Source organism: Serinus canaria, chromosome 2 (genome assembly GCF_022539315.1).
Source record: "Serinus canaria isolate serCan28SL12 chromosome 2, serCan2020, whole genome shotgun sequence".
In the NCBI taxonomy this organism is placed as follows: domain Eukaryota; kingdom Metazoa; phylum Chordata; class Aves; order Passeriformes; family Fringillidae; genus Serinus; species Serinus canaria.
In genome coordinates this window covers 55,969,863-55,994,472 of record NC_066315.1, presented here as the reverse complement: position 1 = coordinate 55,994,472, position 24,610 = coordinate 55,969,863, and the positions used below count along the sequence as shown (strand labels likewise).

Sequence of the window (24,610 nt, the reverse complement as noted above, 5' to 3'; positions counted from 1 at the left end):
GTTTGCAAAATGCTCTAGAAGGTTTGGGAAATCCTGTAGAAGTCTGTATGACTGGGGCCAGGAATACAGTAGAATCTTCAGTAATAAGGAATCTGGTATTTAGATTTTTAAAAAGAGAAGTGAAGTTAGGAAGAAAGCTCAGAATCTGTTTTCTTATGACAGCAAAAGTAGAATTAGAAGCTCAAGTAATCATGAGAACACTGTACCTGATACAGCAACATTAGTGTTTGCATTGCAGTGTATTGAGTGAACTTCCCCCTTTTTAATGTAGTAGACACATATGGAAGGAAGGAAGACGTAGCTAGCCAGTCCAGGGTGTTGAAGGTGTAATGTGCAAATTGTTTGATGAAACATGTAGCATCAGAGGAAAAGTATCTTGCTTCCTCAGCTATTAAATTCCTCAAGGTGGTCAAATTTCTACTAATTATCCCAAGCGAATTGTCACCAGTTCAGTTACATTGTGCTTCTTTTATATGCAGAAACTTTAGAAAATATTAGTAAATACTACTGATGCTCTGCTTCCTGCATGGCTGTGAAAAACTGATTTAATGCCCTTTTTCTTTTCTAGGTCGTATACGATCAAAGCTCTCCACCCCTTCTGTTGGCATTGGAAATTCTAAAACAGATTCCAGAGGACGGAGTAGAACCAAAGTGGTGTCACAATCTCAGCGTATGTATTTTCTGTTTATCAGTTATACCTGATAAAGAGGCCAAATGCTTAAGCATATATTCATTGACCAATGGCTACAGTCAAAGTTAATTTTTTTTAAAAAAAGCTACATACTGAGTTGTTGTTCTGTGCCTTAGGTTCATCATCGCCAGACCAAAATGAAGGTATTTTTTTCAGTGTTTTGGGTCAGTGGTATTTGCATGCTTTTCCAATTCATGTTGTTTTCTCTGGACAAAATACTAGGTTAGGTCTTAGTTTGCCAATTAAATTAGATAATGTAGTAGGAATTGAAATCTATCCTTAAATTCTGTCTTCAATTATAACTTCTCAACATTCTTTTCCCCCCCTTTTCTGACTTCCCCAACGTCAAAGGCCAATAAACATGGACTAGTAATAGAGAAGAATGGGTAGACTGAATGATGTTCTCATTGTTACCTGAGAGACCTAATTTTCCATTTTTAAAATAGTCTTATTTCAGCCAGAAATACTCATTTTCTTTAAGCTAGGTGCTGCTATAGCTTTTGTGTATAAACTCCTTTTTTTTTTTTTTATTACAGACAGCCGTTACTTAACTCTTCTTTGAAGGAAAAATAGTAACCCCTGACATTACAATCAGTTACTGAGCTTGTGTTGAGTCAAAGGGTTAAAACAAGCAATTTAATATGTGCCAGCTAATCCACAGTAATTTTCTGTGTGTGTTTAGTAACCAAAGCAGATCTAGCCAAGCACTTGGTCATTAATTAAAAAGACCTGATTACCTCACACTCTTGGCACTGGCTGACCTATTGCAATTTGTCCACACATCTCATGTCTCCAACAGACATTTTCTGACTAAGCTCTGTAGCATTTTCAGATTCTTACCTTTGTCTGATTAAGTGAAATGCAGCTAAACTAATGAAAAGAAGACAAATGCACAATAAAATTAAAATTAACTTCCCACATGTATAAATTGTCAGATCTAATGTTCTAAACCAGGTTTAAAAATTTCAATACAGTTATTTTGCTATCACTAACCATATCCACTTGCTTTAATAAAACCCTTTAATAATTTATTTAATGAGAGAAGCATTTATCTTCATAGCAGTGACTGCATGTATTATAAATAGAATGATTTTAGAAGTTAAAAAAGCAGGTAGTAGCTCCTTTTTTCCTGTTAGAGTACTTGCTGTTCAGTTTTGCATAATTTAATTTCCCAGCAAATACAGTTGGATCAAGCCTGATCTAGTGTTTTCAGGTTTTCTGAAATAAAGCTTTCAAACAATGTGATCAGATAAATGTAGCATACTAAAAATTCAGTGGAATTACTACTAAAATTCTACTACTACTGCTACTACTAAAATTCAGTAGAAGTTCCCTTAAGGACTTTGACAATACTCTAGTCCCAGAAGTGTTTGTGAAATGAGAGCCTTGAAATGAGTTGTTGGGACAAAAGTTCTGCAAAACTTGTTTTACAGATTGCAACACTGTACCATAAGCAAAGAATATGTGAATAATTTAAGAGGGAGGGAAGGTAAAGTTCCTTCTAATCCCTTCTTCCCTTCTATGAAAAGATATAAGCAGTGTCTGTAACAATTTTTTCATTAGTATTAGAAAGTTGGGAATTAAGCTTTTTGAAAATACTTTTGCACTTTGAATAGATTTGGTAAATTTGTGAAGATTAAGTGAAGATAAAAGTGAAGATACTTGATAAATGTCTGGGGAGGGGGATAAATTTAGGTAGCAATATAATAGTTAAGTGATGATCACTTTCATATAACAATAAATAACTGTATATCCAGAGAAGCAAAATTAGGCCTTTCCAGTTTTTTTACTAATAATGACAGGGTTGTTGTGGTTATTTTTCATTTTTACACAGTATTAATGTCTCAAGAGATAAATTGAGATAACTAGATCTGACTACATGTGATGATGTGTGAAAATTAAATGCATGAATGCATCTTTACAGCCTTTTATTACTACTTCTGTTCATAACCAGTTGCTTCAAATAGCTCATTATAACCTGTCAGTGGGGGAGAACAAGAATTCTGAGATGTTTTAAGGAAGATAAGCAGGGCAAATACAAATGGAGAGGCGAAGGAGAATTCTCAGGGACTGTATGCCAGCTGTTTGGGTGATGCTTCTTTATGTGACTGAAAATTTTCACAGCATTGTGTGAAGCATGATGCTTAATGTTTCCATACAGGGGATTGTTTAAGTTCCCCAGCTTATATAATGAGAGAATAGCTTCATACTAGATTTAAGCTTTTTTTTTTTAAAACCACTCTAGCACAGATGCTTTTGTTAATTTTTGGGTTACAGCTATCTTTTGTTCAAAAATCATTTTACGAAAGACTTGCAAATTTGAATGCTTTTACAAAAAACCATTTTTTTTAGGGTTTTAAAAGCCCTTTACTCTTCTATTTTTAAATTAACATAAAGTAAATGTCTCTATTTTATTCCTACCTGTGGAAAAAAATGGTTACATTTCTTTCCTCTTCTTTCCAGTTTGGTTGTTGGGTAATTTAACAGAGTCTGCTAAAATTGCATTACAGTTGACATTCAGAGAATTTCTGAATGGAAACAAATTCTTCCTTTTGTACTCAAGATTACTTTTAAAGAGGAAAACAAAGAATTCTATGCAAGTCTTTTCAGTTATGCCATTGTGAATTTGGATTTTTGTTTTGGTCATCCACCGCACCTGCAGCTCAGTTCCTTTACTGTTGTGTCTCAAAAACAAAGTTTTGATCTTGTGTGTAATTTTTGTTCAGCTGTTGAACTTCTTGAACCTTTTTGGCAATGTAATATTATTTTCAAGTAATATCCAGGCTACAGTTTCATGCTTAATTGAAATTTAATTCTTCAGTGTTGGGTTGTTGATTAGAAAGCTGAAGAATTGTAATTTGCTTGTGCAGCTTTGCTTCATCTGCTTTGTACATAGCATCTGAGTTTAATTCTTCAATTGTGGAAGCTACTTAATAGCACTGCTTTAGCATAACCCCCTTGTGGCTTTTTTTCCTGTGTGAAATGACTAAAGCTTTCTTATTTCCATTTGCCATTCATTTTTTAATCTGCTCTGCTCCCTCCCTCTTCATGGATTATAAATCCCTACCCTAATCCTGCCTTTACACTTGTTCAGGATCACAGTCTGCTAACCCCATTGGTGGTAAGAGTCTACAGAATTTGTGTACACATCATTGTTTGATCACCTGTTTGACATGCCTCATTTAAGGACCCTATTCAGCAGAAATTCTGGCTGGCTTTTTACCATATGCTGCGCATAACTTAATTGGGTGCAATCCTTATGTAGAAAGCAGGAGAGGTGGGAAGGGTTTGTCATTTTGGAGTAGTGCCTTAGTAATCTATCTTTCATCATTCAGCTCACTTAGGTCTGGTGGTAGTGGTAATAGTGACAAGAGTAAGCCAATGCTGCTGTTTTCAGGCTGTGTAGCTGCATTCAGTTAGCTTGCACTGCAGTGGTACACTTTACAGGTCAGACTATTAGAAGGATTAAATAAAGTATTAGAACAAGTGGTTGCGTTTCTTCTGAATATTTTGAGAAGAGTAAGTTTTTTTAGATTTCTAACCTATTGAAGAAAATGTACCAGTCTGTACCACAATGAAACCTTCAGCAATATTTTTACTGTTTTAAAGAGTTACAAAACAGGAAGAAAGCATAGTAATTTCAGCTCTAAGTTGAAATACCCTGATATGAAGAAACCGTCAAACCCTTAATTTTTGCACATAACAGCAGTTTTATAAGTTTGCTTATTCTTCTGTTGCTATACAAGTTGTGCTTGTTTTTTTCCAGGCTGCATAATACTTTATTTATCATTTCTGCTGAATAGGCCCATAGTTTGGAAAAGGGATTTTGCTAAATAATCATTTCAAGTTTGAATTCAAACAATGAATCTGAAAGTACATGCATGGTACATTTTTTTAGATTTCTCTCTTCCACCCAGCATATGTTTTACTTCGTTTGGGATTTTGTTTCTTTTCCCATATAGTCAAGCTTTAGTCAACTTGTATCTTTTTTTCAATGTGTTTCATAAGAAGTAACCCATGAAATTCACTTGAACAGTTGCATGTTGTCTGTAAATCTGATAGCATCACTGTGGTCATACAGTTACCTGATTGTATTTTGAAGATTAATGAAGGGTTCAAAACTGTATGCAATTAGTCTTTGATTGAAATTCTCTTTTGCTTTTATTTGGTCATATTTCTTGAATTGTACAGCTGGAAACAATATATTAATATCAGCTGGTGATATAAATTAGTTACAGCTAGGGAAGAATGAATTCTTTAGTAAGAACTTAGAACTTGAATGTTCTGTAACTAAAATTTCAAAATTAAAGATAAGTGACCAAAGTTTCTGGTAGTGATAGTGTACTTGGTACATCTGTAGTACTTTGTACTGTTCAGTTTTAATTACCAGAAATTTAAGGCACTTAAATATATCCTAGTCAAATTTTTAGCTTGTTTTAAACTAATTGAAGGTTTTATGTCATTTGTGGGGTAAGCTCCACGGAAATGTACATGAGTACTCTGTCTTCTGTCATATTTTGTTTAATGTCAGAATAGTCCTTGAAGACTTTTAAAAGCAAGGGAGAAGATTTCAAATGTTAGGAAAATCACATTAATTAATTCTAACATTGGTTGCATTGGAAGAGCTGGGATAGTTATTAAATCCTAGTTTAAAGTTTCTCCCTTTAGCTTTCCAACAGGTTTGTTTGCTTGCTTTTCTCTATTAATAGAAAATGTGGTTAGCAAGACCACATAGCTTAAAAAAAAAGAACACATTCATATTTGGGACTGTGGAGCTCTTGACGAAGTCCAGAAATAATAATTGTGGTTTCTTGAGCTCATGGAGTGCTAAATACCATGTCAGGTGCTTCCTTGCCTCGATAATTTGAGCTGCCTTATATGCAGTACTGTAAGAACTCGGACCAAGGCATTCTATTTCATGTTTTTACCTTGTAAGTTTTTCCTGATCATTTCAGTCTGCCACCACCTTCCTACTAACTTCAGGTATTATTTTCTTTTTAACCATGATTGATTGTCCACTGTGCTGTTGCTAATATTTATTCATTCTACCTTCAGCTGGCAGTAGATCGGGGTCTCCTGGAAGAGTTTTGACAACAACCACGCTTTCCACTATGAACACAGGAGTTCAGAGAGTATTGGTGAATCCTGCAGCTGCACAAAAACGGAGCAAAATCCCACGAAGTCAGGGATGCAGTAGAGAAGCTAGTCCTTCTAGGTTGTCAGTAGGTAAGAGTCACCAAATAACTCTTGGTTTTTTTATAGCCCTTCTTACTTTAAGTGCTGGATATCTACAGCTGCTGTTTAATTATAGGTGGATGGAAAAAATAGAATATGTCCTGGAACATGGCTGAGTTCTCTGAGGCTAGTTTATGATACTCAAGACAGTTTTAAACTGAAACTGAAATCTGAGGTTTGTCTTGTCAGAATGTTGTAGTTGTACTTTTCCTCACCTCCCTTTCTTCCTTCTCTTTTTTTCACTTCACACCCAAAATACCCATATCCTTTGAATGAAAGTGTAATACCATTTTGGAAATCTGTTCTTCATTACTTCATGTCTTCCATGTATGTGTGTGCACATGTGTAAATGCTGTGATGCTGAAATGAAGGTTACATGTCTTCAGCCTCAGTATAATTCGATTACACTTTATTGCACACAGTGTTATTGAAAAACATCTGTTGATTTTAATGGTACTGATGCTGTTCTTCCTTTGTATTGTTGATTTTTATCTTAGCCACATAATTTTATTTTCCTTCTTTATAAAGCTGTGGAGTTTTCCATTGGTGCTGCTGTTGATTAACTTCATCTTGAGCACAAATTCTGAACCATTACTCAATGTTGCTCATTTTTTCTCCATCCTTTCCAACGGGTCTTTCAACCATTCTATAAAGAGTTAGTAAATTTCCGTTTTAAGCTGTGCAAAAGAGTAATTTCATTGAACTGACTACACTTAGACTAACCCAGCACACTGAAGAAAGTCTGTAAAAAAGGTTATGACTTAAAATGCGACATAATCATCAATGTTTTTTCTTAGAAATGCATCTTTGATCTTACTGCGGAACAGAATTGCATTAAAACTGCAACTTTTCTTATGTCTTCTCCCTTTGTGCCGCTGTTTGTCTGCACCCTGAATCATACTAGCGCGAGGCAGCCGCATTCCTCGGCCTAGTGTGAGTCAGGGCTGCAGCAGGGAGGCCAGCCGTGAAAGTAGCAGGGACACAAGCCCTGTCCGCTCTTTCCCACCCCTGGGTAAGTACTCGGAGCCTTGTCGTGCATGGCTGTCCCTGCCCCTCCTTACGTGCGCCTAACGAATCCGTGCCTCCTGCGTTTAGCTTGTAGCTGGCCACCGTGTTCTCCCTTCCTTTGGCTCTCCCCCCACTTACCCCCATGGAGGATTGAGCAGAGTGTGAATGGGCTGCACACAGGGGAAATACAGGCTTTGCTAGGCTTAGTCTGAAGTACCAAGTCTAGAAAGGTGTGTGATACACAGTGTCCAGGTGCCATTTTGAAAAGGCACTCCTGGTTTTGGATGTTTTCTTGAAATGGCTTGTTTCTCTTTTTATTGCAGCACTCACTGCTTGGGTACTTGAGTCCAGAGTCAGCTGTTGCTCAAAATTTTCTACCTAGTCAATGAATTATTCTAGTGTGTAAGGAGAAAATACACTTAATTATGTCCCCTTAGCTATATGGTCAGCAACTTATTGGTCTGACATGAATTGCAAGGTTTTGCAAGATTATCAGTCTGTTTCTGAGATGGCAATGAGGCATAAGGATATTAGTTTATTATTTCGTTAACATGTTGGCTAAGGATTAGGGAAGGTTTTCATCTCCATGTATTTTTGACGAGGTTACTACGAAGTTGATAGTAAATTTTGCTTAAAATACTTTTACATATTGGGTTTGTTGATTGAGTTTTTGTTTTGCTTGTTTGGTAATAATACACTCTGTGCAATTGAATCTGAAACATATCTCTTTTTGATGTTACCTTTGTCTGAAATAGTCTTCAGTATGTATCCTTCTTATTTGCTTTGTTCAGTGTAGCTTACAGTTAAGGACTTCATAATACTAGCTGTTAAACATAGTCTGAAAATAGTAAATCTCTGGTTTCTATCTCAAATTGAGGCACCCTACTGTATTCCTAATTAGCACTGGACATATGTTGTGGTCTGTTAGGGCTTCCTGCCAGCCATGGTTTTATTGGGAGAGTACAGATTAATTGAATGAAAGCTGTTTCAGTAAGTAATGCTAGTTTGCCCAGATGCTGTTTAATTGGGAAATGATACTAAATGTAGATGTTATTCAGGATCCATTAGGAAACCTGTATTTTTTCTAAAACACTGACTGGCTGGGAGATTGTGTTGAAGTACATATGTACCTTCTGTTCTTTTAAAAACAAGGGTGTTTTTCAGAACTCTTGGTGCTTCTTTTGCTGCATTACAGCTTGATTTGAATTACATGCATTCAAGATCAGATTTACATTTTGTAATTGGTGGAATGCTTACTATCTTGAGAAGTCTGTATTAGGCAATACCGTGAGATATTTGGAATAGATGCCACTGAAGGTTTTATTCTTATTTATGTAGTTCATTTCTACAACTCAGATATCAAAACATGTACCTATACTAGTGAAATAGGTGGAATTGTCTGGTAGCACAGAGAATGCAAAGTACCATGTATAGGAATCTAGCATTGGTTTAAAAAAAAAAAAAAGGAAATTATACTGGGAATAGGAATCAATGAAGATTTCTTTCAGTATGACTTTTTATTTGAATGATTTAAAATGTCATTTATTGTTTTGTTGGTACAAGTGAAAGATGAAATAAGGCAAATTCAGTTCTGTGTATCTAGAGGCAGTTTGACATGGGGTTGAATAGGGGAATGTAACTTGTATTGCCTCTCATTGTCAGCACAGAAATTTTTGCTAATGAACACAAATGAAATAGAATGGATTTTATCCCCCTTTAGGGTATAAAATGACCTAAATGCTACATAATTGCTTCACTGTATACATTGGTATGAAGTGTTTATGTAATCTCACATCTCAGTTTAATGTTGTAAACTGGGAGATAAGAGCTATTAAGAGGCAAGTGATTTGTAATTTATATAGAAGTGTCTACCTTTGTTAAATATAGTCAGTGTTAAATATCAGACTAGTATAATGTCTGTATTTTAGCTAAGAAACCATTCATTTCATCTTAGTGTGAGTCTATTTAAAATAAAGTCTTTTTTTTATTATTACTTTAAAAAATGCAACAGCAAAAGGAAATACTTGACATTTTCTGCAGTTTGAGGGGTACAAAGAATATTCTTGAAGATATGTTTTGGAATGAGGTACATTTTGCCCTATATATAGTGCTTTTTTTCACTGTCTAAAAACTTGTCCAGCATATTTCAAATGTATGTAGGGGCAGGAGTCGTTTCAAGTTTCTTGCCTAAAGCTTGAATTTCTAGTTTTCAGCTGAACCTGTAATTTTCAGCGTTCATTGATTGAAAGTAAGGGGAAAGTTTATCCTGTTAATGCTTGTATTTAAAGAGCTGTCAGCTGTGATGTCTGTGTTGGGACACCCTCAGTCCTGTCTCCTTTTCCATGCTGAGATTCACTTTCTGAAAAACCAAGCATTCCATGAAGCATTAATTCCAAACTAAAATGCCCTAGCCAAACATCTTTATGTAGGATTAGTTAGAAATAAAGTACCTCACTGTACCTTATGTAAGGAGTGGAGAAGTTAATGAGGAAAGACACAGTGTTGTTTCTGGGATCTTTACAGGGCTTAGGATCATTGTGGAAGTGCACTCAGGTTAAAAGGTCCTTCCCAAAATGTTGTTTGGTCCATGGTTCACCTGTATGTGATTCAAATCAGAGTCTTGAATGGTCTTTGCTAATCAGAGAAAAGGATGATTAATTTGATTTGTCTGTTTGTGCTACTTTATATATCCAGAAGGAGTAAGATATGTTCATTTATGGTTGCTTATTAAATTGTAAGATTTTATCTAGGAGTTTTGCCTCTGTGGGTGGACATTTGGGTTCAAGCTTAAATTGTCATTTATGTGGCAGTAAAATTCTGACTTAAGTGAACTGAAGAAAAAAGTTGAATTGTTTAAAAACACATTTAATTGAAAAATTTCTTGTTTTAAGAAAGAAAATCCTAGCAATGGTGAGTCAGCTTCTTCAGAATTACTAAAAAAGCAGTTTTATACAAGTGCCGTAAGGAGTGGAGTACTCAGTTTTATTCAGAAATCCTTAAGGATTTTCAGTTTCCAGTTGCCATATCTTTAAAGAATCTTAATGAGCTGTAGCAACTAACATGTGTTTCAGCTTCACGTTTTATTCATTTAAATAAAATAGTAAGTATGTGAATTATTAATTGCATTGGTTGCCTTATGTTAAACTTTTAATTATAATTGCCTAATTTTAACTTCATTTACATAGTGGTGAGTTTTTACTGAGGTTGAGTTGTCTGCAACATAGGCAAGAATTCAAGTGTGTACAAATTGTCAGCTGCCAACACAGCAGGTTTGTGTAGGAGGCACTTTTTGCAGATAATGTTTGATATGTGAGCTCTGGCTCTGACTGGAGCACACAGAATTTAAGTCCACAATGAAAGACCAGTGTCAGTGGACTGTTAACTTTTTAGGTATTTCTTGTGATTCTGTTTGTGTGTGAGTGTGTGCATGTGTGTCTGTGCACCTTTTCTTCTTTGAACTTAAACGTACTTGCTTTTATCCTGCTCTTAATCTTGTAAATTAAAAAAAATTATGCATGAAATGTCCAGTGTACATAAACCTTTATAATCATATTTGGTATAATCAAAGAGCTACTCTGAAGATTTTTGCTTCTTTTTAATACTCAGTTTCTTGTGCTTAAGCTGAATCTTTTTGATAAATATTCTCTTGTTCACCTGAGCAGCTATTGCAGCACTTTGATTCCATGGTCATAGATAGGGTATATTTAATCCTGTTATTGCAGCTTCCAGACATCACTCCAGATCCACTGGTGCCCTCTACGCTCCTGATGCTTATGGGGCCACAGGTGAAGGATGAGTACCCTTTGCTGTCATCTGTGCAGTCATCCTGGATTTTTTTTTCCCCGCCTACTTGGTTATTTTCATAGTTCAGTTTTAGAAGCATTATTTATATTAATTTGAGTTTTGTGGTTTTAATAATCCAGATAGTTGTGTTTATGTTGCTAGATTTTGTCTCCACCCTCATCCTCCAATGTTAATCCTTTTATCCTTAACATTTTTTTACTTGCAGAAAAACTTTTTTTTAGTTTTCTATTTGTTTAGTATTTGTAGAGCATTCTTTATGCATGTAGTTTTCTAATCAACAATCTGAATAGCCTTCCTATTGTATTTGCTTTCTTTCTAAATGAAAACAAAAACCCAAAATGAAGAAGACATTAATTTTTGAAAAAGCAAAACTTCTTTCAAATAAAACCATTGTTTTATAGGGGTTTTTCCATGTGATGTTGGAACGGAACATTTGTGGGTGACCGGCTTTTTACTTGAATTCTTACTTTTGTCTGTACCACTAAAGACTTCAGAATGGAAATGGTTATTTTATCTACTACATAACTTATTAAAAATGCTAAGCAAATGCTTTTCTTCTACTTGGGTTTTTATAAGTCAGTGTGATATTTACATCCCAGCTTTCTATTCTGATTGAATTCTTTGTATTTATTTTTGTTGTTGTAACAGGTGCTGGCTTTGGAATTAGTCAGTCGAGTAGATTATCGTCATCAGTCAGCGCTATGCGAGTTCTGAACACAGGTTCTGATGTGGAAGAGGCAGTAGCAGATGCTTTGGTAAGAATCACACACTTACCTTGTGGGGGTTACAGGCTCTTTAAGTGTTTGGTTCCTGTACATTAGCATGCAGAACAACTTGTAAATTACTGTTTTATTGGCTTCTTGGGGGGCAAAATATAAAAAAGAAAGAAACTGAGTTGCTGGAGCTGCAAGTATTGGAATTTTCATTCCCTAGAGAAAAAAAAAAGGTTTTAACTTTTGAGAAGAATGCTTTTTTTTAATGGCAGATAGGAACAGTCTTGGACTGTTGTGTTGGAGTGGCCTAAGGAGCCACTTGAGCAGGCTGAACTAACCAGCAGTTTTCTCACAACAGCCAGAAAAACTTCAGGATAGGTTGAAGGCTTGTTAGAGCTGGAAATGATGACAGCTAAAGCCCTCTGCTTACCAGAAGTCTGGGTGCCATTTAAAGTTTTTCTGTCTGACAGCAGGTGAAATTGATACTGAAGAGAGAAAATGATGGCTGGGCAGCCAAGCCCCACACAGCCACTCTCTCTCTCCCCCACCACTGGTGTCAGAGAAAGAATCAGGAGGTTAAATGCCAGAAAACCTGTGGCTTGAGATAAAGACAGTTTAATATGGAAAGCAAAACCCATGCATCTAGGAGGAGCCAAGCAAGGAATTGATTCAGTGCTTCCCATGAGCAGGCCATCTCCAGCAGAGCAGGGCCCCACCACACACAGCAGTGACTTGGGAAGACAAACACCATTACTCCAAACATCCCCCTCTTCCTCCTTCTCCCCACTTTATATACTGAGCATGATGTCATGTGGTCTGGAATGTGCCTTTGGTCAGTTTGGGTCACCTGTCCTGGCTGTGTCTCCTCCCACTCTCCCATTCACCCCCAGCTTCCTGGCCAGCATGGCAGTAGGAAAAGCAGAAAAAGTCTCAGCTCTGTGTGAGCCCTGCTCAGGAATAACAAAACCTCGCTATGTTATCCACCATGTGGATAATCCACCACCACAAACCCAGAACACAACCTCACACCCAGCCACTGTGAGGAAAGTTAACTCTAGCCCAGCCAAAACCATCACAGCAGGTAGCATTTCATAAGTTTAGTTTTTGTTTTTCTTTGTTTTCAAAATGTTACACTAAGTTAAAACTGCTTATTCTCTTTCTTAATCTATGCTGTTCTTTAAAAGTGTGGGTTTGGCTTCTCTGCCTTCCTGCCCCTGTAAGCCAAACTGAACACGTGATATATTTTGCTATTCTGATATTTACATCAGCAAGTAGAAATCCTTGGTTAATTTAAAATACTGATGTTATGAATCAGGTACATTTTATCAATTATTGTATGCTCTTTGCATCTCATTAAATACTTGTAAGTATCTTTTTTCTAGTTACCAGAATGCTTTAGAGAAATGGTTATTTCTCTGTTTTAAGAAAAACTTATTTTGAAAGTTAGTAAACAACTACAAATGAGACTCTGAATAACAGTCAGATATAACTCAGTAGAGAGAAACAAAATTTCAAAATGTGAAGAACTCTGTCATATTCTTAGTATGAGTATTTATTAATTTCTTGGTTAATACTTCTTTCTTGACATATTAGTTTAAAATTTGTGTGCCTTCACTGGCATAGACGTCAGAATATCTGTGAAATCTTGCATAAGAGGTCATGGTGAAGTTGAGTGCATTTTCCCCTTTCTGTTATTACAAACTTGCCTAAAGTTTTCAGCATTAATAGTGAATTCTGGTTTGTAAACTGGAAGTCAGTCTGGATTTTGGAATAGGGAACAATAGAAGAATAGTCTGTGGAACATAGAAATTTTGTGGCTATAGCTGGAAAGTCTGTGCTATGGTCCTCTCCACATGGGTCCATCACAAAGAGTATCTTCATTACTTTCAGCAGCCTCCTAGTTTTCAAACTTGCTGGGAAAATAATGTAGTAAGAATATAAGCTGAGGAGAAAGTCATGTTTCCAATAACTACTCTTGAGGCTTGAATATGTCCTGCTTTGTTGAAGCAATAAAACTTCTTCAGAGAAACCGGTTTGCATTACCTGAATCCAAAATATCATGATGTTGCTAGAAATGTTAGAGGAAAATTGGTTTGTATATTTTAACTAGAGTCTGACATGACAAAGAAGGATCAAGAACTGCATCATTTTATTATTGTAGTACTTGCATGCCTCGTTCCTTGCCATGTTCTAAATGGTACAGGTTGTCCTGTACAAATGGCTCCATGGAGATGGAAATCTGGTAATAAACACCCTTATTGTTTTACCATAGACTGAAGATTCACACTCATAGTGGTATTTTTAAAAGGTAGAATGTTGAGTCCTGACATACATAATATAAATACAAAAATATTCCAGATTGTGTTACTGTTTTTATTTTATGAAAAATACTTCGCCAGTTTTAGTAGTGGTGAAGCCAAAGAGGTGTCAGTCTTCTGCCTAAGATCCATTTTGAATATTGCTGTATAAAATGCAGCAATAATGGAAATCTTTCCATATTTTTGTCTTTTACTTTAGTACCATCCTTGGCATTTCAGATTCGTTTACTGAAAAATCTTTTTTTTCCCTTTTCCAAAACACTTAACATCTCTGTGATTTTTCCCTTCAGTTATTCTCTCACACATGTATGTATGCTCATTCTGCTGACAGTAAGCCTGCTTGTTTCCTGTTGTATTGATTAGTTTGTGATTAGTATTGTGATATCCTTTAAGTTATTCCATGGTTAAAAATGAGAGCCCTGTGCAAATGGCAGTGGTAACTAAGGGGAAAACAATCACTTGTACTTACTGCTTCTTTGAGTATGTAACAAAACTAAGTTTTTAAATGCTGACTTCAGCTCCAGAGTTTGAATGGCAAGAGCTCTTTTGCAGAGGTGTGTGGTTTTTTTCATTTTAGGATAAATAGCTTTTTCCCCCCCTCTGATCTTTGGTATGTTGTGTTTTGTTTTGCTGGCTTGTTTTTTGTTTTAGGAGATTTTAGAATTTTGCATTATGTAATAATTTTTTTTTGTAGAACATTGACTGTAATTGTTGCAATGACAAAATTTAGATATTAAAGTTAAACAAATAGTTCAAATCAAGGTTTTGTAGTTAAGTAACAATTGACTGCATGTGTTAAGTTAATGTGCTCATGCTCAAATATCACCACATAAGACACAAAGATTTTGACAGAGAAGTCTTTGTGAGCAACCTGCCCATGATACGTAATATTTTACTGGAAATGGAAACTTAGCAAACTACATCTTGACATTCTGTGATATGCTAATGAGACACAGAGAGCTAAGAACAAAATTTACAGTAAGAATATATATTGTCCAGTGGCAGGAAGTTTATTACTCACAGTGCTGCTATGCCTTACCTTCCTGTTCTCAATTTCTGTTTCTTTTCAATAATTTACTGCTAACAGCTCTTAGGAGACATACGGACTAAGGTATAGAAACTATTTTTCTTCTTTAATAGTTTAATATTTTGATATTTTGATATTAACCTGTTTGATACAAATGAGTTAAAATGTCAAAATTTGTGTAGACCTCTGATTCTTAAACTCTGTAATTTATATAAAGCTATGAAGTGAAATAACTAACTTGCAATGGTCTTTTGTCACCCTATTATGCAATTTCATGGGTTTTTGAAAGAAGACCTAAAGTTAAATGTTTCATCAAACATCTGCATTTCCTTTGGGTTTATATTTGGAATATTATGTAAGGCATATGTCAAAATGTTTTCATTAACTTGGTTTGACCTGCTGAATGGCTGGAGCCATTTGTCACTGCAGGGAGTAGGGGACACACCAGTTATTGAAACTGTTGGTGTTTCGACCCATTATGGGTATGTTGTATTATCCTTTTGAGAATCAGTGCTGATCTGGGGTGTCTCTGTACAATAGAAGAAGCCCGTGCGAAGAAGATACGAATCGTATGGGATGTACTCAGATGATGATGCCAACAGTGATGCATCAAGTGCCTGTTCAGAAAGGTCCTACAGCTCCAGGAACGGGAGCATCCCCACCTACATGAGGCAGACAGAAGACGTGGCTGAGGTCCTGAACCGCTGTGCCAGCACCAACTGGTCAGAGAGGAAAGAAGGCCTTCTAGGCCTGCAGAACTTACTAAAGAACCAGAGAACTCTAAGGTAGGATGGCATCTCAGTAGAGAAACATCTTCTTTCAATGTTGGTTAAAGGTAGAGAGAGAGGGAAGGCAGGGTGTGTCTTTGAGAGTAAGATGGGGGAAGGAACAACAAAGCTTTTCTCACTTCTGGCTACTAGTGTATGTTTATATACTAGTGGATGTAGGGAATTCACAATTGAGAATTCTTGCCATACAGAGGGTTTGGTTCATAAGATGCTTCCATCTACTGTCAATAGAAGAATTATTGTTACTATAATTTTGGGGTATTTATTCAGAAGAAATTGTTTACTACTCACTACTAAGAACACCTTTTTCAGTATCTGCACTGTTACAAAAGTAAGGTATAATACATGAGACAGTTTAAAAGAGACATTTGAAGAGGTTTGAAGTCTCATTTTAGATGAAAGTTATTACATTTTTATCCATGTCTCAAACAAAACTTAATTTACTAGATTACTTGATTCAGTATTAACTAGTGATTTCACTGATTGCTGTGCATTAGTGTTCTTGCAGAACTAGCAGGGGAGTTGACTAATGTTTTGTTGTCATTTTGACAGTCGTGTTGAATTGAAAAGATTGTGTGAGATCTTCACAAGAATGTTTGCTGATCCTCACAGTAAGGTATGTGTAAGTTTTTCTTATCTTCAATAAATTTCTGAAAACATAAATTAAAAGAAAGGCAGGTATGGTAAATTACATCAGTGATATTTGCATATATAAAATTTCACAAGCAAAAGTAGTTAATGGTATCAGATTTCAATTAATTTAATTCGGAGTTTTGAGCAAGGTAATTTTTCACCCTTTTTCTGCAGGATCGTGGAAATAAAGTGAAGGTCAATGTTATATAAAATGCATTGAAGTAGTCCAGCGGTTTGTGCTGAAAATCTGTGTTTTTAAGAAGTTGTTTAGAGAGGCACTTCAACACAAGTATAGCTTTTCTCTCAATGAGAAGAAAAGGCTCTGCAGAAATTTAAGTTACAAATAGAGTTGTCTGACTAAATCATACATAATCAGATAAACTATGCCAAATGTGTACTTAGTTATTTTCTAGGACATTGTGTATTATCGTAGCTTATGATATCTTCCATGAATTTTGTAGATAGGGCTGGCAGTTGAGACTGGTGAATAATTTTTAGGTTATTTTTTTAATAGTCCAGAAGGAGACTATACTTTGGTATAAAAGAAAATGTGCTGTTTTATTCAGTTTTACTTAGGTAATGACTCAGTATGGATGATATAACAAGGAAAGTGCTTCTGTTTTCTAAGACCATTAAAATCTTTTTAAGTGAGTTACTTTGCATGGTAGTATTTTTACAGTTTTTGTGGGAGGTGGGTTACTAGTACAGCTTGATTAAACCTGGCAGTTTCTCATAGCAGAAGGGAAATGCAGGTAAGGAAGGAGCCTAATAAATGTAATAATGTAAAAAAAAAAAGCCTAACTTTATATTTTATTTAATTATAGGCTTGTTTGAAAGAAGAGGTGTATTTTATGTTGAGTATAACATGTCCTACTTTGTGTTGGTATTTCAGAATTAATAAAATTATAAAGATGAATTCATTATAGGGTATTATTTTAGAAGTATTGACTTTTCCCAGAAGAATCCTGAAAAACTACTTTGATTATGCAATACATTTTACATATTTTTAAAAATATGTAACATTTTTTATTATTGCTGCAATGGAAAATAAAATTGAGAGTGATGAGAGGTCTTCACAGGTTAACGTTTGTGTTCATCTGTCCTCTTTATTTTTCCTGTTGGAAAAAGTAACTGCTGCTATCTCTGACACCGTGTATTTTGGAAATAACTTGTACTGCCAACAGCAACATGGTATTAAAGTTGTTCACATACTGCAGAAATCCAGAAGAAAAGACTAAACCAAGCAGTTAAAAAAAAAAAACTTTACATAAAAAGTGAAAGCAGAGGAAAGAATATTAAGTATGGAAATATTGCTGGAATTTTTGAAGTAATTACCAAATTGTTAATAGCAGCTTGGTTTAAGTGTGTTTGTTCTGTGGTAATTAGTATTGCAGTAATGCATATGTCACAGCTAGAAGAGCTTTTTACCTTTTAAATAAGCCTTTAAAAATGTTATATTGACTTGTTCAGTTGATTGTTCTGTTTACTGGCCACTGTGATATGAAATTACGTAGCTTCAAAAAAATTTGGCCTGTGTTGTAACCTGTGGTACAGCTGTTCAGTCCCTGAAACTTTGCCTGGTTTTTGGTGTTGCAAAACTATTAATAGTTATCAATATGTTATCAGGAGAACCCTTTAAGTAGTAAGAGTTCATGAGCTGTGATTTTTTTTTTTTTTAATCACACACATACGCCTACATAAATCTCATCATAGATTCTACTCAAGTGTCTGTAGGAATTATGCTGTCATCACTTTTGTGGGATTTTATAAGGTTTACTTTAACATGATATCTGGATGGAGGGAATTGCATAGAATAAGAGAGTAATAATATTTGGAGGAGAAAATAGGAGAATGTCTTAAAGGACATGCCAAGTGCTTATTTTAAAATTAAATTGGGTATCCCAATAAAATTACTTAAATTTGTCATTAAAGTTTTGAAGTACCTTTTTTGTTTTATTTTGGTTTATATTCCATACAGGAACTTCGTATTGATGGCCACTAATTTGTGTGTTTTTATCTTTTTCCCTTTTTTGTTGTTTTGTTCTGTTCTGTTTTTGTTTGGTTTTGCATGCTGTCCCCTGTGTTGGAACTCTCTTTAGAGAGTAAGTTGGTTCAGTATTTGTTGGAAGCCTAACCTTATTTTGCATGAATGTGCAATTAACCCCTTTTCTCTATTTTTCTTCCCCAAAGAGTTCATGCAGTGTCAAGCCTTTTGCAATCATAAAATGCTATAAACAATTAGTAAAACGTGTGGTAAAGTTACGAGATGTGCTTTATCTACTAATTAACTGACATTTTTTGGTTATGCATTCCTGCTTTATATTGTGGTGGTTGGCACATCTGAAATAATTCACTTTAGAGGTAGATCACTTATAATTATTTCCATATCTGTTTATCTTCTTCCACTGTCAAATTATTATGAACTTGAACTTTAGATGGTTGATTTCAGTATTTTAGTTTGCATCATAAAAACAGAAACTGCAATTTTTGCAGTACCCACATACATTCTTCAACATATAGGTGCTTGAGTTCCATTTTCCATTCCAAATTCATCCTTTACCTTAAATGCTCTTTCAGCCTTCTTAAATTCTTCATGCTGAGACAAAATGATAGGTTAAGTATTTTTTTTTAAATGCAACAAAATTACTTGACTTATTTTTTTCTAAATATTCTCTGTGGTAAATCTAAAATGAAACAAAGCTTTAAAAAAAAGCTGAGTCCTCAATTGCATGTATTTTTAACAGCTAAAACATTAGCACAGGATCTTCAGAGTACTTTAGCCATAGTGAATCATAATTCACTTTATAATTATTTCAGTTTAAGCCACTTTATATGTTTGAAGTGTCATAAGAAGTCCATATTACTTCATCAAGTCAGGGCTTGTAACCAGTTTGTTCAGCTTCCATGTTTTAATGGAAAAGCCATGTGTGTCAGTGTCTGCAAACTCTGTGAAACAGGTACAAGTTTAAATTCTGCCAAGCTGTGTAGTTCAGTTTGAAGGATTTTGTGAGACACCCCACACACGCACAATGTAATCTTTATAGCACCAGAACTTGTTTGTTTGCCTAAGTGTATTTTCCCCTTACTTTAGGGCTGTGAAAGCTGAAGACTCCATATTACAATACAGAAAGGACGTATTTGGTTTGGTTTTACCTCTCTTACAACTGTGGCTACTGCTTGTAGCCACAAAATTCTGTATATTTTCAGTTTAGCCTGAGACAGAAGATGTTTCCAGTCCTGCACATAAAAGTCTTATCCCACTACTGGCAGGGTAATTTTGAAACCTCAGACTTGAATATACATTTACACAGACAGCACAGAAGCTGGCAATTTTTTTCCCCAGTATTTAATGTAATTTGTAGCAAAAGCAAAGTTAATTAAAGTAGCTGTTCCTGATGGGCTTTATATTGAGTAGGGATTTGTATTGTTCTCTTTCTAACACAGGTTTTCAGTATTTAAGATATCTATTAAAAAATTTCCCCACATTTCCAGTAGATCGTGAAAGAGTCATAAAATACCTGGTTAAAAGGGAACCTCAAGGATGATCTGGTCCAACCTTTCCTGATAAAATGAATCTGAATCTATTTTTCATTTCTAGTGTAAATTTGGAGACACTACTTTAAGAGATACTTGTGTAATTTTACTGCTTTATGGTGTGAATTTGCTTTCCCTGACTTGATGATCATCATGAAAAGCTATCAAATTTCCTCAGCAAAGAAGGCTTGCAGCAGCCTATGCCAGCTCCTCCTTACTGCTTCAGTGCTGTGGAAGAAAGTCTGCTTCCATGGCCTAGTGTGTACAGCTGTGTGGGGTGTGATCGCAATTTGGGGTTTTCCACTCTCACAGAAGCAGCAGAACTGGGCCTAATGACAAGGCAGTTCAGCTGCAGGAGGATGTGGGGCTCCAGCCCTTCCTCTGCACCAGCTCTTCTAGCTTTGCATCCAAGCACTCAGGAGACAATTTCTGCCCAACCCTCTTTGCACCACAACAGTGCTTCTGTACTCAACTCTGTGCTGGAGTGTGCATTGTGAAGGAACCTTTTTCAGCTCAAACACCCATTTGTCTTGTCAGAGAAACAGGAGACCCATGGGCCACACAAGTATAGAGTGTATACATCCTGATTTCCCACTTAGGTCTGGAAAAAACTTAGGACAAGTCAGATATATTAAAAGAGCTCTTTAAACAAAGTTACCTATTTGTCACACCCTCCTTGACCCCTTCTCTCCAAAAAAGCCCTTCTTCCTGATGTGAGTCCAATAAAATATACATGGTTTTGGTTCTTTTGGTTTTGTTGTTTTGGTGGGTTTTTTTATCTAATGCAGTCTTTTCAACATTATTTGTTGAAAAGAAAACAATGGATATAATGTTTTCAAAAAAATGGAAGTATTTCTGTGTTTTAAACACTTGCCAATCTGAAGTCTATTGTGGCTTTTTTCCCTACTGTGGTGAATAATTTTGTGTTGGGATACCTGCAATAGTAGAAAAATCTTGTTCTGTTGTACAAGTATTTTCTGTAAAGGAATTGGCCAGCTTGTCATCATTTTGCAGTATTTAATAATGCAGATATTTAAAATTAATATTTTGCTAAAGAATTCTGGCAGCTTTTTTTATTTTTAAAAGAAAGTGGTTTTGTAGTCTTTGAGGCATATGACAAATCAACTTAATGATAGAGCTTGAGAGGGTAAAAAATAAAGTTTTACTGGAAAAATTGAGGTTGCGCCAGCCATCACAGTAAGCATTCCTTTTCTTGACGAAACTGCATGGAATAACTAATTGTCAAACTTCTACAGAAGTCAGCTAACATTTCCAAAGTTCTCCTATATCAAAATCCAATGAAAAAGCAAGGCAGATTTCTTTCTTTTCCTTTCTTTTTTTCTTTTTTTCCCGCTTGGCTGCAAAACACTGCCTTTCTCTGCCTCTGATTCCCTTACTGCTTTCTTCGTTTGTAAGTTCGGCATATGTCAGTGTCGTTTCCTCTTTTGCCCCATCCTACCCTCTTTCCATCTTCTTCTGCCTTGTAGGTGTTCAGTATGTTTTTGGAGACACTGGTCGACTTCATCCAGGTCCATAGAGAAGATCTGCAGGACTGGCTGTTTGTACTGCTGACACAGCTGTTGAAAAAAATGGGTGCTGATTTGCTTGGGTCAGTACAAGCAAAAGTTCAGAAGGCACTTGATGTCACAAGGTAATGTGTAATGAGCTCTTTAAAAAGTAATAATAAACATAGTTGTTAGCTATTTTCAAGGTTTTTGCTGCTTTTATATTTTTGGTGTGCTGTTTGATTTCTGGAAAAATGCATAGCTCATAGCAGATCTTGAAACTTCTGTAAACCTTGTTGCTTCAGCATTTTGGTTTTATGAAATGACTCCTAATCGAAAGGGTTTGAGTCCTCAGTGCTGAACAATTAATATGATACTACTTAGCTGATTCCAGAATGTGCATTTGAGACGTGAATGTTTGTTGTCTCATCTTGTGATGTAGAAATTTTGCTTGCACTTCTTTATTTTGCTGTGAAATTTCCACTGGAATATTCATCTCTGCGTCAGCATTAACTTTTAAGGAGTTATGGTAATAATGGATCTGCTTTCTGTCTTCCCTTCCTTCTCACCAGACTTCACTAATAGCCTGATTTCGAATCAGAATTCTAGCATAGCATTATTATATCATTCCAAATTACTAGCATTATCTGTTCTAGCTATAATTGCTTAATAGCAGGAATTCCTTAAATCTTGTCCTTAACATGGTAGGTAGATGTTTCTGAAAGGTGAGATACACTGGCACCTGGTAGCAGTTTAAGCTTTACTGTGAGGAGTGAGGGCTTATTTGGTGCCTCTCAACAGTTCTTAAAAGAAAATTTAATGTAACTTAACATTACTTTGTTTGTTTACAGGGAATCTTTTCCAAATGACCTCCAGTTCAATATTTTAATGAGATTTACTGTTGACCAGACCCAAACACCTAGCCTGAAGGTAAGACTTTTTAGGCTTGCTTTGCAAGCAGAAGTCATCATTTATAGAAATTTGCTTGTCTTAATTTTTGAATTTAGATTGTTACTTTTGTTTTGTGTAAAAACAACAAAAAAAAAGGTTTTCAATTAGTGGATTTTGTTTTTATAAACTTTCAGACAGTCAAGCCAGCACTGCAGGACCAGCTTCGCTCTTTTTGGAGCTCAAAGGTTTTTGTCTGAATTACTGTTTTTATTCTTAACCCTCTGTGAAACTCTTACAGTGTTACCAATAATTTTTATTTGAATGCCTTGTATGCTGCTACTAACCTTTGCGAGAAACTTTAAGCATGCAGATGCTCAGTTTTAAACATGACACTAGTATGAAAATGTTTGCTGCAAGAGAGATCTAATAAAAACACAGTACAGTAAAAATGAGCAACAGAAATGTGGCTGCCTAACATCAAGCTGGTTATGCAAACTCACTCTATCAAGTCTTTCCTAATTTTATGTTTGTGATTTCCCATACTTTTTCCCTAGTTCAGATATATTTTTTCCTGTGTTCAGCCTGATAGGCCTTGAGTTATTTTAAATTATTCTAATATTAATGTGAACTTGAGTTACTATTATAAAAATCAGCTACTTCTGTGGTACACTCTACTTCTCTGAAAGCAGTGTGTAGCTTTAGAATTACACACATTTTTACCTAAGAATCTGTAGTCCTGCCTGCATATCTGAAAAGTAAAAATGTATTGGTAGTACATTTGCAGTTCCAAAGAGTGTTGATTTTAGAACAAATGCATCAAATCCTAAGACGACTTAAAAGTGATGAGAAAGGGGAAATAACAAGCATATGGTAACTGGCATCTTCTGCTCTATCCTGCACGAAATATTTTTACTCCGTTTGATGCTGCACAAGAATGTGACTTTTCCAGACTTATGTTGAACCTAAAGTCACATGAATATGCCTTTTTTTGTCTACAATACAGTAAAACTTATATTTTTAAGCTTTTGAGGACAGTTGATACGTTGACCACTGTTGCTTCGTAGAGCTCTATTAAAAAGGGACTGCTGTCATTTATTGAAGACAGCAAATGAGGTAGTAAAAATCAGTTTGTTGTTTAAATGAATCCTTGGAACAAATTGAGATTGGTTTTATTTTGCTTGGTTTTCCTCCCCAGGAAGGCGAATTTGATGGTTGAGATACTCCTTTTTCCATGAAATAGTGTGTAGCTGTTAAAGGTCTGTCAAGCACATTTCAAAGCTGAGAGTGTAGATTTGGAGCAAGACATGGACTCCTACTAGGCTGATTTGGGACCAAGTTAAAGATTATTCCCTAAATGGTCAAGAAGGAATTCAGAAAAATGAAACACTTGGTGGGAAGACATTCTGAAAATAATTTTGGGAGGGAATTCTGAAATCAAGATGCCAGTAAAAGTTAGCTCCATAGAAGAGCACCTATAGTTCTATACTATACTATAGTATAGTTTGAAGCAAAACCAAGAGTATTTAGAATGAATTTTCGGGACGGTAAATTATGTAACTGTTTAAGAGAAGGTTAGCTTTATTTTTCCAGAAGGAAGTGCCCCTTACTTCCTTTTTATGTGGTAACTTAAACTTCAAGATTCAGACAGTAAAGTTATTCATTGCCCACAGATCAGAACTATCTATTTAATATCCACATTATTGAGTATTTTGCCTAAATCCCATCTTCAGTGCACCCAGAGAGAATAATTGATATAATCAATTGGTGTGGTCAAAACCCACTGAATAATTGGTAATCCTGGAGTACTCCAATTCTTGAAGTCTTGAGCTTTTATTCTTTAATAAATTATTATTTCATTGCTTTTCTTCTAGGAATATTGAGAAACAGCATTTGCTGTGACAGGAAAAAGAGAAGGGATTATCAGCATCCCTAAAGATGGTCAGATAGAAGGAGGGGATGGTAGATCAGAAATTAGAGTTGTGTAATGATTCCCTTCTACAAATTACTTTTTCATCTTTTTCACATGATAGTAATAAATAATCATCATCATTTGGAGTAAGCTGTCATTATCATTCTTACACTTAGAAAGACAGCTAAGTCTCAGACAGTAAAACTTGAGCTTTTAGAGGGGTAGATTTGGATAGCTGGGCAGTGAGATGGCCAAGCATAGAGAAGATAGAATTGTACTGCCTGATGCATGAGGGACGCAGCTTAGTGTACTGTGCTGTATCTGTCATGCTTCTGCAGTCATTTTAAACTTAGGTGGGGTGAATTACTGAGACATAGTTTGGAGGTGTCAGATATATGTGTCTGGTTTGGTCAAATGTTTGGATAGGCGTAGGAGTCAAATGTTCCAGGTGGGATATAATCTGTTTAGCTTATTTTTGCAGGTGCAAAACATACAGTTTCCAAAGGATGGATATTGTCCTGAAATACACTTCCAATCATCACTTCATTTTTCTT

The 24,610-nt window shown here is 35.6% G+C and overlaps 1 protein-coding gene across 12 annotated transcripts in view; it reads left to right on the top strand.

Moving 5' to 3' along the window:
- Positions 1-24,610, top strand: part of CLASP2 (cytoplasmic linker associated protein 2) — a 145,997-nt gene that overhangs the window by 99,033 nt on the left and 22,354 nt on the right. For 5 of the 12 annotated variants that reach the window (XM_050970773.1, XM_050970772.1, XM_050970770.1 and 2 more), the window contains 9 exons: positions 569-670; positions 5,747-5,917; positions 6,831-6,938; positions 11,387-11,493; positions 15,337-15,581; positions 16,137-16,200; positions 21,239-21,402; positions 22,108-22,186; positions 22,342-22,392. In XM_050970773.1, coding sequence (XP_050826730.1) covers positions 569-670; positions 5,747-5,917; positions 6,831-6,938; positions 11,387-11,493; positions 15,337-15,581; positions 16,137-16,200; positions 21,239-21,402; positions 22,108-22,186; positions 22,342-22,392 — 1,091 coding nt within the window. The remainder of the gene's footprint in view (positions 1-568; positions 671-5,746; positions 5,918-6,830; positions 6,939-11,386; positions 11,494-15,336; positions 15,582-16,136; positions 16,201-21,238; positions 21,403-22,107; positions 22,187-22,341; positions 22,393-24,610) is intronic. The other 7 variants (XM_050970775.1, XM_050970774.1, XM_050970780.1 and 4 more) reach the window with 4 other exon arrangements.